Source organism: Lissotriton vulgaris, chromosome 9 (genome assembly GCF_964263255.1).
Source record: "Lissotriton vulgaris chromosome 9, aLisVul1.2, whole genome shotgun sequence".
In the NCBI taxonomy this organism is placed as follows: domain Eukaryota; kingdom Metazoa; phylum Chordata; class Amphibia; order Caudata; family Salamandridae; genus Lissotriton; species Lissotriton vulgaris.
In genome coordinates this window covers 590,122,211-590,143,729 of record NC_141697.1, presented here as the reverse complement: position 1 = coordinate 590,143,729, position 21,519 = coordinate 590,122,211, and the positions used below count along the sequence as shown (strand labels likewise).

Here is a 21,519-nt window from a genome sequence, read left to right as displayed (position 1 = left end):
TGACTGGAAATCAACATCCACCACCGCCTTTGATAAGTGGTCCAGAAACATCAGACCAGCTCGTTACTGAGTGGTTGGAATAAGCACCGTAGTCGTAGCAAGTGGTTAGAAAAGTTCTGCAAAGGGAATTGCAAAGAAGGCGAAATTTGTCTTCGCTAAAAACAATAAAAAATGTTTTGAATTTCCAAAACAAAAAGACACCAGTTTACTGATATGTGCCTGCCAACAACATTTTTAATGTCTTGCACAAGAAAATAATTACAAATAGTTTAAGATACTGAGACGCAAAACACTCACCACATGGAAAATGGCAATAAAATTAGTGGGTCTTTTTAAGCCCAATATATAAATAATTGTTTTTCCCCTACTTGGGGGAGGCTTCCATTAAGAAGGTGGGGTTGGTTGGATTTTTTGGTCAGTACAAATACTCTGCAGAGATCTTCTGGAATTTTCTACAACTGCAGCAAATTTTGTCTGTGAATGATTTGACTTCCTCTTTATGGAACTCATGTTTTACTCCTTTCCATCCCCTGGAAACAGTGTCTATTTTCTATCCCGATTACATCGAGCCCCACATCCCATCTTGCACAACACAAGTAAAAGTACAGCAATTTCGCAAAGGAGTTTGAGCCTACAGCGGGTTTGGGTTGTGATCAGAATTTGGACCAGAGTCAGGAACAGAGTTGGTATTGGGCTCAGAGTGTGGAATCAGATTAATTCCCTCCTCGTCCTCAGACCTGCTCTTCTTCGCTTGCATGTCCTCGTTGTGGGCCTTACGTATATGTCTATACAGGTCCCCAGACTGTGTATAGCTACGCATGCAGTAGCGGCATTCATAGGGCCTCTCGCGGGTGTGCACGGTGGCATGGCGCCGCAGGGTGTAGGAACAAGAAAAAGTCTTGCCACAGGTTTTGCATGTTGGCACATCCTCCGCAAAGAGACCAAAATTAGGATGGGATTCATAATCTTGGAGGTAGATCTGTTCCTGGAGGGGCGGGGACACCATGGTGCCATATGGCTGAGTACCTGGCACTGAGATCATGTGATATGGCAGGTGATCATGTGGAAGAAACCCTTCTTGTGAAGTGCTCTCGTTTGAGGCTCCCCCCTCATCAAATCCCTCCCGTGGGCGGCCACAGCCTGCCATGTGCACAAGGTCCCCAGCCGATGGCTGGAACATGGCTTCCATTCGCAAGGCCATACTCCGATTTCGCCGTTGCTCAGCAGACTCGGACTCCTCATCAGAGATGACAATGGCTTCCACCTTCACCTTGACAGGACCACCACGCTCCATGTCTTTATGGTAGAACCTCGGCTGGCTCTGCACTTGATGTTCTGATGCCCTACCCTCGGAGTCAGTATCTTCAGATGGTGGAGAAGATGCAGCGTTTTCTGGTGGATAATACAAACGAGGTATAGCTTCAGTGGAGCTACTAGGGCTCGAGAGAGATACCTCTGGCACAAAGGATGCTTTCATGGCAGAGAGCCTGGGAGAATCCCCATCAATGCCAGGCTGAGTGGTGTCTGCCACATCTGGTGTAGGAGCAGTCTGCCCATGCTGGTCAGCTTTCTGGTGGCTGCCTGAGCCCATTTCCTCTTTTCTTCTTCTGAGACCCTCAAAGAAGAGAAGTGCCTGCTCCTGGCTGGGCACGGAATATCGAGATGTGATGGACTGGGTTTCAGCGATTGATACAGGCACTACAAATCGGGATGAGGTGGACAGGGTCTCAGTAGTGCCTGCAGATGATGTGTATTGGGAAGTTGTGGGAAGAACTTCAGTGCAGGTAGTGACGGGAACAGTCTGCCGTGAGGAAGGAGAGGGCTGAGCCTCACTGTTGCTAGAAGCTGCAATGTTCCGTGAAGTAGTAGCCAAGGTGTCAGTAGTGCCAGTGTGTGCAGTGTACCGTGTGTGAGTAGAAATGGCTTCCCCACAGCCAGCATGCATGGTGTACCGTGAGGCTGCAATCAGACCATCACTTGTGCTGGCATGTGTGGTGTAGCGAGAGGTAGTGGACATAGCCTCTGTGCTGCCAGTGAGTGCGTTAGATCGGGAGGCAGTGGGGAGAGTTTCAGTGTTACTAGCATGTGTGGTGAACCGGGAGGTAACAGGCAAGGACTCTGCAGAGCCAGTGTGTGTCGTGTATCGTGAGGCAGCAGACAAGGCTGGGGCAGTGCTGGCATGCATGGTGTACCGCGAGGGCGCCGACATAGCCTCAGTGGTGTTAGTGTGCGTGGTATACCGTGAAGAAGTTGGTAGAGCCTCGGCAGTGCTGGCAGGTGCAGGATAACGGGATGTGCTTGGCAGGGCCTCTGCAGTGCCAGCAGGAGGCTGCTCTTCTCTCTTGGTGCTGTCAGCCTCTGCCATGGCCCGAGCTTGCAGCTTTTTCTTGCAAACCTTGACAATGTCATTCATGTGCAGGTAGCTGGCTGCTGCAAGCACATCTTCCACAGGGATACCATCAAAGGTTAGCATCCCCTCGTACATGAACTCCAGCAGCAGGCCAAACGCTGTGGCCGTGACAATCTCATTATTGATGAAGACGAGATCACGTTTGTCCAGCCGCTCTTTGTAGAACATATGGAAGAAGGTGCTGCAGGAGGCCAGCACGGCCCGATGCGCCAGGAACTGGGTGTTGCCTACCAGGACTGTGCAGTCGCAGAGGAAGCCCTGGTCTCGCTGCTCCCTCAGGCTCTGCAGCAGCTGCTTGCTGTGGTCTGGGAACTCCATGGTGGATAGGAAGATTCAGCAGGACAGCATGCTGGAACGGAAAGAGAAGAAACACTGAGATATAGAGAAAAAAAGGAACAGGAAGCAATCTGTACATATCTGCAACAATAGTCAGTACCTATAACTTGTTAGCAGTACTTCAATAAAGTGATAGAGGTATCTAGCCAATATTACATAAATATGGATCATTGAAAGGTTTTTCATTTAACTAAAGCATCTCTGGTTTGTCAAGACTAAGAGTGGATCTCTTATAGCACCATTCAAAAACCCCAACAGAAACCAACACTCACCCTCAACTTCGCACCTCCATTAGGTCGGAAGCATTTCATATTTCAGTATTAATTTATTACAGACTGATAAGGTCTGTGTTAGACGGGGACCCGGAGGGTCGGCCGAGCAAGGGGGAGAGGCCTCCTGGCGAGGGCCATCTCCTTAGATCGTACGGGCGAGCAACTACCCCCCCCCACAGATGGACGCCACACAAAGATAGGTTCTGTACACTTTTATCGGTATTCTTAAGCAGGTTAAACTTGACGGTACAGCAGGACCAGGATACGGTGATCCCTTCAATTCTAGTCTCTGGGGAAAAGGGGGTAGCGGGGCAGTCTCGGTACCGGTCCGGTACAGGGGTATCTGGCGTATAGTTCTCAATCCTTGAGCTGGAGAGTTCTCAAGTAGGGGCCGCGGCAGCGCCAGCAGGCCTTCGAGGATGGTTTACGAAGATAAGCCGCGGCAGCGCCAGCAGGCCTTCAAGGATGGTTCACGAGGATGAGCCGCGGCAGCGCCAGTAGGCCTTCAAGGATAGTTCACGAGGATGAGCCGCGGCAGCGCCAGCAGGCCTTCAAGGATGGTTCACGAGGATGAGCCGCGGCAGCGCCAGCAGGCCTTCAAGGATAGTTTACGAAGAGGAGCCGCGGCAGCGCCAGCAGGCCTCCAAGGATGAGTTCGTCTAGGTGTCTCTCGACTCCAGGATACAACTGCCTTCCTGCTCTGGAGCTACTCCAGTTATAGGTCTGGCGCCCTTTGATGTCCGGACCCTCGCAATTGGAGGTCGGGGGGTCCGGAATGAGGGAGTCCAGACACCCAGCAGGGGGGTGGAGCCAGCGCCCAGGGAGGCTGGGGGCGATCGAAACCAGGGGGAGGGGAGCCATCGACACTCCTTCTTCCATTGACTCGCCAAGTGGTCTCTTTACCCCCTGGGTGGATGGTGGTGCCTCGATGTCGGGGCCTGGCTGGGCCTGAGGCGGAGGTCGACCCGAGGCCACGAGGCCTGGCCGTGGAGGGTCCAAAATGGTGGCTGGGCCGGGGACGGTGGTTCGGCAAAGGGCCCGGGCCAGCCGAGAAGGTTGTGGTTACGAGTCTGGGTTCCGTCGGAGAAGAGCTGGGGGGTGACCCGGAGGGCTGCAGGTGTGGTTCTTGTCCGGGGAACAGGGGTAGCAGTAGTCCGGGACCCGCCATGAGGGGAGGGGTCGGGCATGCCACGAGGCCGGTCCAACATGCGTCCCCCCCAGCTGAAGGCAGGGAGAGTCACCCATCCTCTTGGGTAATCTCCTCGCAGAGGCAGAAGAAGCGGGACAGGCCGTCTGCGTTGGCGTGGTCTTGGCCTGGGCGATGCTCCACAGTGAAGTCCATCCCTTGCAGGGAGATGGACCAACGCAGCAGCTGCGGATTCTCTCCCCGCATCTGCATCAGCCATTGCAGAGGACGGTGGTGTGTTTGCACCCGGAAGTGGGTACCGAAGAGATAGGGCCGGAGCTTCTTGAGGGCCCACACCACGGCGAAGGCCTCTCGCTCTATGGTGCTCCAGCGCTGTTCTCGGGCCAGCAGGCGTCGGCTGATGAAGACCACTGGCTGGTCAACTCCCTCTGTGTTGATTTGGGAGAGAACGGCCCCAACGCCGTGATTGGTGGCATCAGTCTGTACTATAAATTCCCGGCTGTAGTCGGGGGCTTGGAGCACTGGGGCGGTGCACATTGCGGACTTGAGGTTCTCAAAGGTGGCCTGACACTCAGGGGTCCAGTGTACTTTCGGGGTTCTTCTTGGATGTGAGTTCTGTGAGGGGCCCCACAATGCTGCCATAGTCCTTCACGAAGCGCCGGTAGTATCCGGTGAGCCCCAGGAAGGCTTGGACCTCTGTTTGGGTGACCGGGTGCTCCCAGGCCCGGATGGCTGCGATCTTGAGTTGGAGAGGGGCCACCTGCCCACTTCCTACCTGGTGCCCCAGGTAGGTCACGGACCCTTGGCCGATTTGGCACTTGCTGGCCTTGATTGTTAGTCCTGCCCGCCGGAGGGCGGTCAAGACCTCCCGGAGGTGTTGGAGGTGTTCTGCCCAGTGGAGACTGTACATGGCAATATCGTCCAGGTAGGCGGCGCTGAACTCCTCCAGCCCCGCCTGTTCACGAGCCTCTGGAAGGTGGCGGGGCGTTTTTCATTCCGAAGGGCATCACTTTGAAGTAGTAGTGGCCATCCGGGGTGGAGAAGGCGGATTGCTCCTGGGCGCCGGGGGTGAGGCCGATCTGCCAATAGCCCGCGGTCAGGTCAAAGATGCTCAGGTAGCGGGCGGCCCCCAGACGGTCGATCAACTCATCAGCTCGGGGGATGGGGTGAGCGTCTGTTCGGGTAATGGCGTTCAGGCCCTGGTAGTCCACACAAAATCTGAGTTCTGGGGCGACGCCAGGGGCAGCGGCCTTGGGGACCAGCACGACCGGGCTGGCCCAGGGACTGTCGGAGGGCTCGATTACTCCTAGAGCCAGCATCTTGGAGACCTCCGATTGGATGCAGGCGCGTACCCGATCGGGAACTCTGTAGGCCCTGTGCCGGATAGGGGGACTATCCCCGGTGTCGACATCGTGGAGGCACCAGGGGGTGACCCCGGGTGTGAGGGAGAATAGATCGGCGAATTGTTGCAACAAGTCTTGGCAGCTGTGGCGTTGTGCTGGGGTCAGGGTGGAAGAGAGGTTGACTCCTTCCACGGAGCCGTCTTGTGCTAGAGTCTTCAGGAGGTCGGGGAGGGGCTCGGAGTCCTCTTCAGCCCCACTGTCGGTAGCCATCAGGAGGCTAAGTTCTGATCGCACAAAGTGCGGCTTAAGTCTGTTGGCATGGAGAACCCGGAGGGGGTTCCTGGGGGACTCCAGGTCCACCAGGTAGGTGACGGGGCCCTTGCGCTCCACCACCTTGAAGGGTCCGGTCCATTTGTCCTGGAGGGCGCAAGGTTCGACCGGGGACATGACCCAGACCTGTTGTCCCGGCTCGAATTCAATGGACGAGGCGTTTTGATCATACCAGCGTTTCATGTCCTCTTGGCTGGCTTCGAGGTTGGTCTTGGCAAGTTCCCGGAACCTCTGAGTCTGATTCCGGAGGGTCAAGAGGTACCTGTATACATCGGGGGGCGCCTTTTGGGGGTCACCTCCCACCCTTCCTTGACCAGGCTGAGGGGACCCCGGACGGGGTGCCCATACAGGAGCTCGAAGGGGCTGAATCCCAGGGACTTCTGTGGGACCTCCCGGTAGGCAAACAGGAGGCAGGGTAGCAGCACGTCCCATTGGCGGCGTAGGGGCTCTACCAGGCCCATGATCATACCCTTGAGGGTGCGATTGAATCGTTCCACTAGTCCGTTTCCTTGCGGGTGGTAGGGGGTCGTAAATTTGTAGGTGACCTTAGACTTAGATCTTGTACATAGTTCAACCAGAGATCACACAGCCTTTCATTCCTAGGACCAGTCCTTTGCATCAAGTGAGTGTCAGTTCTTTTAGGTACATTTGTAGTGTGTGCCCATGTATTCTGTGTAATGTGTCTTGACATGTAAATATTTAAATGTTTGTGCTCAATCAAGTCTTAAATTTTATTGCAAAACTGTTTTGTGTGTATGTATATAAATGTACCTAAAAGAAATGACACTCACCTTTCAAAATACTGATATATAAATATATTGTGCAAAATAATACAAGAGTTTTGCTTTTTGGTTTAGACATAAGTCGTAATTCGCTTTGGCATTTGGTGACTGTTATCATCCGGTTGGAGAGACATAATTGTATAAAGATAATTTTTGATTTCTTAGAGTGGCAGAACCACTTTGCGCTTACAGTATTAATCCCTAGGTTCTGCACTAAACTGGGTTACCCCATTGTTTTATATTGGGGGTTCTGTTCTAGACATTTCCTTCCTCAACTTACCATTATCTAATTTGACACTTTTTTTCCAATGTATTTTTTTGCTGTGTACATGCTTTACTTCTATTCATGGCAGTGCTAATTTTCAAGTCTGACTTCAGCCAACACCTATTGATATATATCTCACTAAAAAAAGCAAAGGTTAAAGTACCATAGTTAGGTGAGAATTTCAGTGACAAGGTAACATTTTAAACATACAAAAGCACAGAAATTTAACAGTTATAGTTAAGCTTGGTAACTATAACTCACGCCCCTGCAATTGCATAGTTTTCTCCTCAATATTTTCATTTCAAATGTTGCAGCCCAACAACCCTTCTAGTTACTTCCAGTAAGTCCCACATAGCAGGATTGCGCAGAGTTGGACGGAGGCCCGTCCCCTTTCTCCACCACTCTGCTAACGCACCAGTAGTTAAAACAAACTGAAATTCACTTAAAAAAACAAAAGCTACAGGGACGTTATTGATAGGAAATAGTTTTTTAAAACATTTAGAAATTCACTGAAAAAAAACAAAGGTTACAGGGACATTATGGATAGGAAATAGAATAATAAAAACCATAGAAATTAAATGGGTATGTAAGTGGTTGTGTGGGTGTGTGAGTGCGTGTATGGGTGATTGAGAGGCTTATGGGTGTGTGAATGGCTGAATAGGTGAATACATCTGTATGTGAGTAGCTGTATGGGTAAGTGATTGGCTGTGCGGGTGGCTGAGTGAGTAAGTGTACGCGTGGCTCTATGGAGGAGTGAGTGGGTGTGCGAGTACTTTTATGGGTCTGGGAATGGGTATGTGAGTGGTTGTTTGAGTGGGTATGTGAGGGGGCGTACAAGAGGTTGTATGGGGGTGTGAGTGGTTCTGTGGATGTCACCTGTGATGTCTCTGACCATGTTATGAATGGTGCAATATGCGAGGTCATAGGCAGAGCACTGCAGGCGTAAGTTATAGTTAGCTCGGGTAACTATAACTGCTGAATTTCAATGGTTTTGTATGAGTATAATGTCCCTGTAACCTCTGTGTTTTTTCAGTGAATATACACACACACACGAGCACACACTCTTAGAGAGCCTTTCAGCTTGTCCTCTTCAGCCACGCCACTGGTCTGTTGTGTCATTCATATTGTTGTTCTACCCACAACAGCAAAAGGCAGTGGGTACGTCCACTTCAGACAATGGCCAATTTCACTGTGACGGACGACATTCTGCATTTTCGCAAGGAGCACCTCTACACACAGTGATTCTCATCTGTACTAAAGATTACTTTGACAAGGTGTGCTTTTTATAACCAAAAACATGATTTTTTTTTTTACTTTTAGCCTATTTTAATGATTTACTTTTTTAATACTAGTGAAGGGCAGATTGCTCACATACCCAAATTTTTTTTAAATCCAAGACAAACCACCGTTAAATACAGCCAAAATGCTCGCAGCCAATGCCAGACCTATTATCTTAGGCAATGCCCATTAGATATTACTTTGTAAGGGTAAACATTTTACTCTGTTGGTTTACAGGTTACTGCTACAAGCAAATGCTCCACTAAAAGAAATGCCCCCACTGCAGTGTCAAATTCCGTAATGTTTGGGATTCTCATAACAGATGTTTGATACAATTACTCATTTAGAACACACTCTTTGTAAGACAGTGTGTTTGAATGAGGACTGCCTTGCCTTTCACGGTCATCTCAAAAGACCTGTATGCTACCATCACTATACTCCAGTCTATGCCCCTGTGCTTCTACTAGACTACACTTCTTTGAATACAATTTTTCTTTAGGGCGCCACGTTCCATAAAAGGCGTCTGTTCAGAAACGTAACCACTTGAGACAAAAGAAACACTTAGGGCCATATGTATCAAGCAACTTCGCATTCGAAAACGCCGAAATTCGCAGAATTTCGGCGTTTGCGAATGCGAATTTGCTAAATGGTATGTATTAAGCAAAATCTGGTGTAAAATAAGGAATCGCAATATTTGCGATTCCTTATTTTGCAATTAAATTTAAGGAATCGCAAATTTCAAGTTGGTGGTAAGTTGCGAATTCCTTGAAAAATGCACATTTTTGCATTTTTCAAAGTGCCATGTGACGCACATACATGCCCATAGGGCATGTATGTGCGCCACATGTGCAACCATGCTTTTTTCAGGGGTGCAACAGGGTGTCTTTTGGACACCCCTGCACCCTTGAAATTATTCTCAATTTGCGATTCTCAAATTGCGAATCGCAAATTGAGAATAACTTCCCATTCATTCATATGGGCCTCCTGGCCCATAGAAATGAATGGGAAAGTATTCCTTAATTGCGATTTGCAATTGAGGAATACTAAGAATTCGCAAAAAATTGCGAATTTATTCATACATCCCAATTTGCGATTCTGAAATAGCGATTTCTAAAAAATCGCTATTTCAGAATCCCAAATCAGGTTGATGATACATATGGCCCTTAGTTTTCAAAATCTTTTTAGGATTATGCCCATGAGTCATCTAACAAACAGGTTCTCAGTGAGCCTGAGGTTAATGTTAAATCTTCAGGAATCATGCACTTGAATTGAGCAAAGGATGTGAGGAGTGCAGCACTATCTCAACCACCATGTAGAGAGGTTCATATTCTTGCAGAGATTAATTTAATCCTCTGAGGTAGATGATGCAAGTCTGAGAACCAAAGCTGGTGCCTATGGGGGAGTTGCCCCTGATCTTCTGCATAGTCCACTGAAAGGAAGGCTTCCAATACAAGGATGACTACCTTCTGCTAGAGATGAGGTATCTCCCAGATAAACATGTTAATCTGGGAGATACCTCATCTCTCCCACACGGTACTGAAGGAGAGTTAGCCTCCGAAGTCTATACCCATACGCTCAAGAATTGATTGTGGTCCTGAGTTGCTGACTGACAGGTAGAAGGGAGACCCCACTGAGGTTGGGCAGATGCGCCCCATCACAAAGTTGGAAGCAAGGGTGGAAGGACACTGGCAAACCATGTCTGTCTGCCCACCAACTGATCAAAAAATATTTCCAGGTGAAGCTGAAGGAACTGCACATTGACCAAGGCAAAGCGATCCACCCATAAGCTCAGAAACCTCTGAAACCACCAGGAAGAAACAAACTGGTTTGTTTGATAATGATCTGTTATCTGGTTTATGCTTAAATATTCTCTAAAAGAGGAAAGGCCTTTACTTGGCTCAACTCATTTACTACCATTACCAAATCCCTTTGGAGGGCACCATGGACAATTTGGAATAGTTCATCGAGAAACAAGAATAAAAGCAACAATTCAGTCTCTGTGGCTTCCTATTTTTCAACCCTGATGCAGCAGTCATCCACTTAAGGCTAGCAGGAGTTCTTCAGTGAAATAGACACAGAGGTCAGGATCTGGACGAAGAACAAATGTACAGCATTTATACCAGTGGTCTGCATCCTGAACGGACAGTGTTGGGTTCACACTGAAAAACGGAGGTACTTCTACGGGACAGGTAACTGATAGGAGGTGTTCTACAGGTCAACTAAGCGTAGCCAGTAGTTATTTTGGATGCTTGACAAGACCATCTCTGCATGTTGACCTTCTGCAGAGAGGAATGTTCAGCTAGTAAATATTTAGGAAGCAGTGGACTTGTCCACCATTTTTCTTTACAAGGAAATTGTGGGTTTAATATCCACCACTACTTTCATAGGAAGGAATGGACTGGCCCATCATCAACACACCTCCTAAAGAAATGTTTGGGATGCTGAATGGTGAAGAGGTGGTATGTACGGGGTAGCTGGAGATGGAACCACTTAAAGATCTAGGCATTAACGGTTATCTGGAAACATTGTTGGTAGTGACAGAAAAATAAATCCTTCTAGCAACCACCTTACCGCCATGGTATGACTAGGATAAAGCCCGATGATCAAAGCAAGCTCAGAGGGGCCAGGTGCCTGCTTGCTCTTAATTTTAGGAACAGCACCAGACATGTACGGATTCAGTCTCAGTAAAGAAAGTCCATAGAAGTTTTTAAAAACATCTGTCCATACTCCTCTTGCCGCCAGAGAGAGTGCAGTGCTCTTATTGCATGTCTGGGCCCATACCCTTTCAATTTCAGTGGGTAGGTTTAGGCAAGTAAATGTCATGCTTAGGAGTCTTATAAAGTTTGTTCACCAACACACAGCCTATAGGTATGTTACAGTTGTTGGAAATTCATTAAGTTTCAAATATCTTGGAAGTGCAACCGCCACATGCCCAGGCACAAGGCATGTACACATACTGTGGAAGAAATTACCTGTTTACACTGCACCATTTTCAGATGTGCACTCACTGTTGCCTCCGGGATCAACAATTTGTTTACACCATTAAAGGTTTTTTTAGTGTTCAATTCCTTATTTTTTCTGTAGTATGTTTTCCACACATCAAATTATTTAGTGATGCCCACCAGTGTAATGTAAGGTGCCCACAGAATTTCATGTTTGTTTGAGGTTCTTTAATGCCTCAAGTGTTACACTGCGGTAATATTGTAACAGATAGCAATTACTCACAGAGTTTCATTCACTACTTATTGTATTCACATTCCTAAAACATATGCCTTAAAGTTTAATCGGTATGCAATCAATAACCAGGTTCTACTACCGATCACCGTTTAATTAATCCTTGGTTTCATAAAAGCATGATGCAGCTCTCTACAACCTAATACCAACAAGCAACCACAAGCGGAGAGGATGTGGCCTAAGGACTAGAAAGGTCGACCACAAAGCTGGGGAAACGGGTTCGAGTCTCTGCAGGAACGCTCAACATCCTGTGATTCTGGGCAAATCACTTAATCGCCCCAAAAATAAATGTGTCCATCTGTAACGTAACTGGTGCTCATGTAAAGCGCTCCGATACTTTCGGGTCAAGTTTGCGCTATATAAAACTGCAAAAATACATTGAGATTGGGCAAAAGTGACACTACCACTGCAAAACTATTCCTAAGCACATGGTGTGATCACTCCCATTATTGAGGCCCTCAATCCAATTGTGTGGTCACACCAAATATAATCACGATCCACTTCTGCAGTGAAATTGATTTTAGGAATCAAAACGGAGAGGAGCTGACCATTATTTTATTCCTAGTTATACTTATTCTGTGTCAGGGTAGCTTAAACCAGGCTTCTCCAACGAGTAGCACGTGATCCACTGGAAGCATCTCTGCGGTATGCAGCCCATCCTACTACATTAGAAGCTTTTGCTTTGATTGAATATGTATAATAAAAGTGAAAAGTAAGTGTTCCAGATGGAATTGTGTGTATTTTCAGAACACATAAGCTGGTGTTTGGAGAAAAGTGATTGAATTTCCAAAACAATTTTAAAGCAGATAATTGAGGGATAAATCATGCAGCGTTGGGGAGACTTATTACTAATATTGTTGCCTTGGTGCCAAGTCCAATTGAGCTATGGCTGTTATGCATTACCCATGTAGAGGCATTACACATTGAAAAAGCCTTTTTAGGTCTCACATAGGCAGCGCGCATGAGCTGCTCTACGAGGGCCTTTAGCCATCGGTCTTCACTTTTCAAGCACTGCACTCGTGCTTGTGGCGGCATCCACCTTGCGGGAGTGAGCAGCGGCGCGCCAAAAGCATGAGTGCAGTGCTTGAAAAGTGAAGACTGCTCTCCCAAGCGCGGGCGCACCACTCGTGGGCTCACGTTCTGCTCCCCCTCCAAGTTCGCTGTCTGCTTTTCAGGAGTGTGGGGTTACAGTGCCCCCTCTTCCTCCTGTGGTACAAACAGGGCACGGGCACGCGCTATCCCTTGAATGCAGGCCCCAGGGGCCGCGTCATCACCAGCTGCTGTGATAGGGGTGCCTCGCGGAAGGGATCTCGTCTCTTCTGTACTGGACAAGATCAGTTTGCCACCCACAGCCGCCAGGATTGTGATTTAAAGACGCAGCAGTCCCAATACTCAAGACTGTTTTTTGAGAGGTGAAAACAAGTGGAGGGGCTAAATGCCACCCACCTAGACGCAGCCTTCCTCTCTTGCTCCACGCCAAACTTTTCTCTCCCATTATCTCTGTATCTCTTTCTATATTTCAATGGTTTCTCTCGCTCTCAGTCTCTCCCCACTGTCTCTCTCTTTGTCTTCCTCACTTATCATGAACTCTCTTTCTCTCTCCCTGACCATCACTTTCTCGCTCTATGCACGCCTCTCTCTCTACCTCTCTTTTATGTCTATCTGTACCTGTTGATCTCCCTTCCTGTGCCGGTCTTCCCCTCTCTCTATTTCTCCCTCCCTCATAGTATCGCTCGCCTCCTCTCGGTGCCTCTCCTTTTATTGCTGTCTCTCTTTCTTATCTACCTTTCTCTTCTGTTGCTTCGCTATTTGTTGCTGCGTCACATTCTCAGTCCTCCGACACCGTTCACAAGTGCTAACAGAAGAAGTATTTAAATGTGGCTGTGCTGCTCACCCAAGGGAGGAGTCCAAGAGAAACTAAAACATCGTTGACGTATTATCTAAAGTATGCTTTGCTTTGACAAAACAGAAAGCAGACCCAGACTTAAAGTTTCAAAATGCATTTTGGCAATTCCACTGGAAAGCCTTATCCAGTATTTTGCTGCAATTTGACTCAGGTCTTGCTATCAGCGGAAACCAGGTCCACGCAGGGCCACTGGGTGTTGTTCCCCACACTCCTAACATTTGAAACTGCGAAGTGGAACTTTGTGGTCAGAAACAGGCAGTTTTTTTTAAATGCGCAGGTACTGTCCGGTACTGAGCACCTGCACTTCTTTTACTTGAAAGAGAGTTCCTGGCCTTCTCTGCACTCTTGCAGTACATTTAATGGGTGATACCCACACTTCTCGGGATCAAACAAGTACTGTGGATAGTTAGTACCTGCACCTCTACATTTCCAAATAAAGCACTTAAAACAGAAAGAGGTTTCATCTTCAGAATTAAATGAATTGGATTATGTTATGTTAATTGTCACTCTAAGCTGTCTGCAATGTGTATTGTAGCAGTACTCTGTGGTGCCTGGACTGAGGGTTGCTGCCTGGGTATAGGATGCACACACCAATAAAGCGAGCATCATTGTGCTGGGATTATATTAGTGGTGTTGTAACCGTTTATGTGTGCTTTCGTCTGTGTCTGTACTTCAATGCTTACTGTTTGCTGTGGGTCATCTTGCGTGACTGTTGAACGTGCTTGCTTCTGTAGGGTGCTGCTTTTTGCAAGTTAGTGTTGATTGTGACGTCAGTTGCACGAAGGAGTTTCATGCCAGTTATAGTGCCAAAAAGACATCCCACATGGGAAAGGTACTAGCAAGCAGAAAACAAGCATTGGCATAGCCAAAAGGACTCGCCTTTGGGACCTTATGAGTGTTTAGCCATGCAACAGGTGATGTTGTTGCACCAAGGATATTGTGCTGGATAACTAAACATTTATAAGGTCCCAAAGTGGAGACCTATTGGCTATGCCAATGCTTGTTTTACGTTATCACTGGCAACCACGCTTGATGCACTGAGGTGATCACTGCTGGCAATCTTGCACATGGTGGCCACTAATGTAACCTGGCCTATTTGATTACAGGATGATTTTCATTGAACAAAAGTAGCTTACTAAAGAAAACGGTGGAAACACTTTCTGATTACCATTCGCTGTCATCATTGTATGTAGCAATAGTCGGTTTCTTTAGAAAGCAATTGGACCCTGAATTTTCCTTACTCAAGGAAGCCAAACAACCACAAGGCAGACAAGCATATAAAGTACTATTTAATGCATAAACACAGTTTATTAGCCATGGGAATATTTACAGTATTTGAAAACAAGCATTTACAATGCAATGGTTTCGCCTTTGGAAAAGTTAGAGCTATTGGCATTGTAAATGACAAAATTTGTATTTATGTGTTAGTTTTGAAAACAGATAAATAAATGGCATTGTCATTTACATTGCCATTAGCTTAATCTCTCGCAAATGTGAGACCTATTGTACCCTACGGACGAGCTCAGCAGACAGCAATTACTACCACACACACACACCCAGAGCCACACACACACACCCAGAGCCAGCCACACACACCCAGAGCCACACACACACACCCAGAGCCACACACACACACACACAAACCCAGAGCCACACACACACACACACACACAGAGCCACACACACACCCAGAGCCACACACACCCAGTGACTGCCATAGTGTACGAGCAATTACGCCTGCAGAACGCAATGTGGTCTGCCTGTATCTTGCTGCCTATATCTTGTCTGACTTTTTTTTAACCTTCACGTATTTTGTGTGCTATGAAAATCGAGAATTTAGCTGAGCAATTAGCATTTCGGTCACTTTAAGGTGGCAACAGGGCACCCTCGCTCTGTCCCATCAGCCCAGCCACTTCTAGAAAGTTATCTCAAGTACTTTTATTTCCTGCACCCCTGTTGCGCCGCCCCTGGCACCCTCGGGTCTCCGCACCTTCCAGAGCTACATGTCAACAATAAACTCACTTCCCAGGGCTGCCAGTCCGACCAATGCTTCGCCCCTGGACGCCTTTAAATCTATATTTGTGCATCAACAGGCCCCAGCACGGCACCACTGCAGAGCACCGACCCTCGGAGCAGATTCTGCCTGTGCCCCCCAGTGCCGCACTTTTATCCACCTCGGAAGGATGAAAGGCTGCGCTGACTACAAGCTAAAGACCAACCCCTCACTCATCAGAGAAAACTAAAGCCCGATAGCAGATGGTGCAGGTGGGGAAAAGAAACTCCAAGCCCATGCCACCCTTGGCTCCGACTCCACCCCTCTAAAGGGGAAGGATGCACACATTTTTATGGTATTGACACCCCCCACCCCCCTCATGCTGGGGCGAGGCATGCCATATCAGCTGAAGGCTTCTCCTGCAGGTTACTAGGGACCTAAGACTGCACCATGGATATATATGCTGGTGTGCATGGGATGTATAGTGCCCCCGTGCTCCCATGTCTCACTTTTTGTTTCTCTCCCTCTTTCTGCCACCCTCTCTTTGTCCCATCAGCCCAGCCACTTCTAGAAAGTTATCCCAAGTATTTTTATTTCCTGCACCCCTGTCGCGCCGCCCCTGGCACCCTCGGGTCTCCGCACCTTCCAGAAAGGTCGAGCTGCAGGTCAACAATAAACACACGTCCCAGTGCTGCCAGTCCGACCAATGCTTCGCCCCTGGACGCCTTTAAATCTATATTTGTGCATCAACAGGCCCCAGCACGGCGCCACTGCACGAGCACCGACCCTCGGAGCAGATTCTGCCTGTGCCCCCCAGTGCCGCACTTTTATCCACCTCGGAAGGATGAAAGGCTGCGCTGACTACAAGCTAAAGACCAACCCCTCACTCATCAGAGAAAACTAAAGTCCGATAGCAGATGGTGCAGTTGGGGAAAAGAAAATCCAAGCCCATGCCACCCTTGGCCCGACTCCACCCCTCTAAAGGGGAGGGATGCACACATTTTTATGGTATTGCCACCCCCCACCCCCCTCATGCTGGGGCGAGGCATGCCATATCAGCTGAAGGCTTCTCCTGCAGGTTACTAGGGACCCAAGACTGCACCATGGATACATATGCTGGTGTGCATGGGATGTATTGTGCCCCTGTGCCCCCATGTCTCACTTTTTGTTTCTCTCCCTCTCTCTGCCACCCTCGCTCTGTCCCATCAGCCCAGCCACTTCTAGAAAGTTATCCCAAGTATTTTTATTTCCTGCACCCCTGTCGCGCCGCCCCTGGCACCCTCGGGTCTCCGCACCTTCCAGAAAGGTCGAGCTGCAGGTCAACAATAAACACACGTCCCAGTGCTGCCAGTCCGACCAATGCTTCGCCCCTGGACGCCTTTAAATCTATATTTGTGCATCAACAGGCCCCAGCACGGCGCCACTGCACGAGCACCGACCCTCGGAGCAGATTCTGCCTGTGCCCCCCAGTGCCGCACTTTTATCCACCTCGGAAGGATGAAAGGCTGCGCTGACTACAAGCTAAAGACCAACCCCTCACTCATCAGAGAAAACTAAAGTCCGATAGCAGATGGTGCAGGTGGGGAAAAGAAAATCCAAGCCCATGCCACCCTTGGCCCGACTCCACCCCTCTAAAGGGGAGGGATGCACACATTTTTATGGTATTGCCACCCCCCACCCCCCTCATGCTGGGGCGAGGCATGCCATATCAGCTGAAGGCTTCTCCTGCAGGTTACTAGGGACCCAAGACTGCACCATGGATACATATGCTGGTGTGCATGGGATGTATTGTGCCCCTGTGCCCCCATGTCTCACTTTTTGTTTCTCTCCCTCTCTCTGCCACCCTCGCTCTGTCCCACCAGCCCAGCCACTTCTAGAAAGTTATCCCAAGTATTTTTATTTCCTGCACCCCTGTCGCGCCGCCCCTGGCACCCTCGGGTCTCCGCACCTTCCAGAAAGGTCGAGCTGCATGTCAACAATAAACACACGTCCCAGGGCTGCCATCCGACCAATGCTTCGCCCCTGGACGCCTTTAAATCCATATTTGTGCATCAACAGGCCCCAGCACAGCACCACTGCACGAGCACCGACCCTCGGAGCAGATTCTGCCTGTGCCCCCCAGTGCCGCACTTTTATCCACCTCGGAAGGATGAAAGGCTGCGCTGACTACAAGCTCCACTAGCGGGCACCCTACTCCACTGAGACACCAGGCCGACGTGAGCACAAGCATCGTGAGCAGACGCGGGCACCCAGACCCTTCTTTAAGTACATGTATTTATAAGAACAAGGAAGGCACCCATTCTTTAACTAAGCCCTGAAATGTCTGCGAATATTAATATAGTACAATACGCCAGAACAGCTGAAAATATCGCAGGGCTGGGGCAGTCAGTGTAATGGACAGGTCCCCGCTTCCAATTTTAGTGAGGTAGCTCAGCGGAGTAACGCGGCTCCTTCTCGTAACTGCACATGGTACAGAGCGCATGTTCACACCCTGCCGTTGATTGCTCTGCCTGCTGCAGTACAAGGTGGACTATACTAGTTACCAAATTAGAACAACAACGGAGCCGGGAGAAACAAATGTGCGAAATAGCTACTCGGAGTGCGGGGGAGAGAAGTACTCTGACAGAGTGCTTAACAGAAAAGAACAAGACTCCACTTTCGAAGACGACACTTTCAAAATGGCCAAAACAAACCTTTAAAAAAAAAAAAAAACACCGCCCACCGCCGCAATGACGATCGCAAAGGGGCGGAGAGCGAAAAAAATCGCCGGAACGCCCACGAATCTGCTCGGGGAATGAGTGACGCATCTCTGTTCCAATGGCTAGCCTCCATTTATGGAGCTAGCCAATGGAACAGAGAGGCGGGACAAAGCCCCAGACTGCTTCTCAAAAGTTTTCGCCTTCGCGAACGCTGCTGCGCAGCGGACGCCAGGCGAAACCTAAAAAGGATGCAATGTTCTTGAGATCTGCACTAACATTACTTTTATTTAATAAGCATAACAAAATATCTTCAAATGATTGAACTTGGCGTATCCTATCGGTTATTAAAGGTTTTTTGCATCTGTTATACACTGAATAGAATTTCAAAAAGTTAACTACATACATTTGCTTTATTACAGCTATACAAGTATCCCGAACTGAATGCTGCAGTTCAAAAATGCACAGCATGAAATAAAAACGCAATTTTGTTTAACACAAACTGCACTGCAGTAACTGCAAAGTATTTCAGACACTGCAACATAAAAAAATAATAATGCTGTTCTTTAGCGTTTAATACCATTAATAGTAGTCATTATTAAAAGTAGTAAAAATATGATCTTTAACAGCAACTCTAAGAAGTACTAGTTCCAAGGATTTTTTTCTACTTGGTTTGGAACACGCCACTAGAAAAGCCCTAGAGTACAATTTGTGAAGGATTAAGTGTGCAACCCCACCAATTTAGCATGACTTTCAAGTGCCTCGAAGATCACAAATAGCTGCTGCAATTAAGAGCAGAGAGAAGATGATATTTATAGAAAGAATCAATCATTTGTACTCCTCAGCGTCTTTGAAAATGTCAAGGTTTTAATCATTCAAATACGCTTAACACTCTGAATGTAAGGAAATGGGAATTTTCAAACTGCCCTGTATTGCATTTTGTAGAGGTTAAAAATAAAGTTAGTCAATAAGCTGCAACCTTACTAGAAGAAAAGTACACATACCCAAAGTCTGAAAGACAGTAAGCTGTAGGAGGACGTACCTTAAGATGAAATTCTTGTATTATGATGCCATGGTCTGTCACACAGGTTTCGAGATGGTTTCTTCATTGGCAGCCTAGGTAGAACAAGTGCTATTAGATGGTTACCATACATTTAAATATCATTACTATTTTATTCAGACATTCACAATGAGTTTTACCTATAAGATTTTGGGAATATGGCTATACAAACGTTATAGGACTGTGCATGATTTTTCTTAAAACAATTGGCTGGTGATCAACGGACAATATCTTAACTTAGATTCCATAAATGTCCTTCTAGCGTACCGAATGCCAACCTTCTTACTTTTATCATTTTGTTTCTATTCTGTAATGACCGTGCCGCTCGTAGGAGAAAGGACTTTGGAACTCGGGCTGTTTGGCTGTCTGCCGCCTACGGGGACTACAGCGTCCAGGAGCCTCTGCTGATAGCACACATGTGCTGCTACGCCCACACCGCCACCGCCACTTAACTCCTCGCGGCCCCCGCTCCGCGGGACGCGCAGGGCGTGCGCCGGGCGAAGCCCGGGCGAAGGATGGGCCCATCCGAGCCCGTACGAGGATGGGACAGGGCCCCCCTCTTTAATTTTCAGCACAAGCTACCCACCAAGGTTAGTACATTCTTGCTTGATACATAGGACTACCTTTTACTTGTCAAGCCTTGTCTGGGTTACAAGTTACTGGAGCTATTGTTTTACACGCTGATTAAGAGAATGGCTGCAGCTAGTGTGGGAAAGGGGAGAAAGTCGCTTTCTGGAGGAAACATTATGGGGACACTAGACCAATTTATAATAAGGGCATCATCAGTGCTCCAACAGGAAATTGAAATAACCGAAAAAAGGCTATCCATGGAGCCGATTTTCGATAAGCGGTCATCACTGAGTAGACTTGCCCAGGTGTCATCACCAGTGTCTCACATAACGGCCGATACTATGCCCGTTGGTTCTAATGGCGAGGGTAATCAGCCATCAGATACAGCTGGAAGGCCGCTCAGTCCTATAGTGACTGTGGTTACAGTATCAATGGACCCATGCACTTTTTCGCAAAGCTCAGGAACAATTAGACCGGGCCTGTCAACGCGGTCGGCTACTAGTACCAAACCGGGGACTGCTCACGAGGTGCTAGATGCCCCAAATAAAAGAAAGCGTGGAGGAGCCGCTTTAAAGAACAGAAAAGCAAAAATTCTGAAATGTGGCAATTCAGGGAGTAATTTGGTGGCAGCTGATTCGGACGTACTACAGGCAACTCCAATTGGGTCTCTGGTTTCACAGGGTATTGACGATATGATTCCTGTGGCGAGTAGGGGAGACTTTTGTGTCAAGTTAGAACAAGTATTTACTGAGACTTGTCTCCCTATCTACGATAGACTGAATTCCATTGAACACAGACTTACTCATTTGGAATCGTTGTGTATTACACTACAGGGTGGGGACGTATGCAGGTTGTGGATTGTGCTAACAACGGCCAGGGGTTACCTAGGCCAACAAACGTAGGTTGTCAGCAAACAACCTCATCAGTAACCAACGTCAGATCGGGCTTGTCAGCCCCAACAGTTCCATTGGATGCACACCTTACCACTATTATTGACCCCGTGGCACCTAATGTTCCTGCAATAGACATGGACACGGAGGGTGGGGGGCACATAGGGGTTCAAAGTCTTGATCGACCAGTACTTATGGCAAATATGGTAAAGACCAGTGATGCATACAAGACTGTGTTACCTCGTTTGGACCTCCCTCCCGAATCCATACCCTATGTGGTGGTTTTAGTAGGGGTTCCTACCTTGAGCCAGGGAAAAACAGATGCCTATAGTGAGTTGAAAAATAAATGTATTCATTGGCTAAACTAAAACAGGCCTCTCCCTAACCAGGGATCCAGTGAAACTATATTTGCCAGACGTGTAGACTGGGTGGGGTCTCGGGCAAAAAATATACAGGGAGATTGCATTTCAGTAATAGTTGGGCGGTTAAGCATATCTGCAACTGGGAGGCAGGTAGCCCAGAAACGCAAATAAAATCTTTTCCCCTAACCTACTTCTACCCGGTCGCGTCTAGTAATCTTTACTCTGATCCCAATAGGAGAAGGCAGGTGTGGGGGAACAAGGAAAATTGGGGTGGCAACTTCCTCCCAGGTAATGTTAATTGGAAGGGCCCTCAAAATTGTTCCTCGTCACTTGCCAGGTTTCACCACAATAACAGATTCAGTGTCCTGGATTTAGTAGACTGACGGTTGAGGCGTAGAGTGTTTGTATCCACCAAAATTGACAATATAAGCCCTCTAGAGGTTAGGGATGGCTTTCTAGAGATGAAGCGTAATATTATCCAACATGGCCTTTGTGGGGGCGAGTGTTCTCCCGCGGTAATAAGGGGCAATAGCAGGGGAAGGTCCAACTTGTAGACATGGCGGGCCCCACCTGTATTAATAAAGGAAATGGGAAGGAGCCCTAGAAAGGGAGGGCTTAGAGGTAGAGCATATAGGGAGAGGGGGC

At 48.1% G+C, this 21,519-nt stretch overlaps 1 protein-coding gene across 10 annotated transcripts in view; it reads right to left on the bottom strand.

Annotated features, from left to right (window-relative positions):
• Positions 1 to 216: 216 nt before the first annotated feature.
• ZBTB3 (zinc finger and BTB domain containing 3) overlaps positions 217 to 21,519 on the bottom strand; it is a 56,349-nt gene continuing 35,046 nt past the window's right edge. For all 10 annotated transcript variants that reach the window (XM_086938174.1, XM_086938181.1, XM_086938183.1 and 7 more), the window contains 2 exons: positions 19,035 to 19,108; positions 217 to 2,759 (listed from right to left, as the gene is read on the bottom strand). In XM_086938174.1, coding sequence (XP_086794300.1) covers positions 632 to 2,728 — 2,097 coding nt within the window. In that variant the 5' untranslated portion in view covers positions 2,729 to 2,759; positions 19,035 to 19,108 and the 3' untranslated portion in view covers positions 217 to 631. The remainder of the gene's footprint in view (positions 2,760 to 19,034; positions 19,109 to 21,519) is intronic.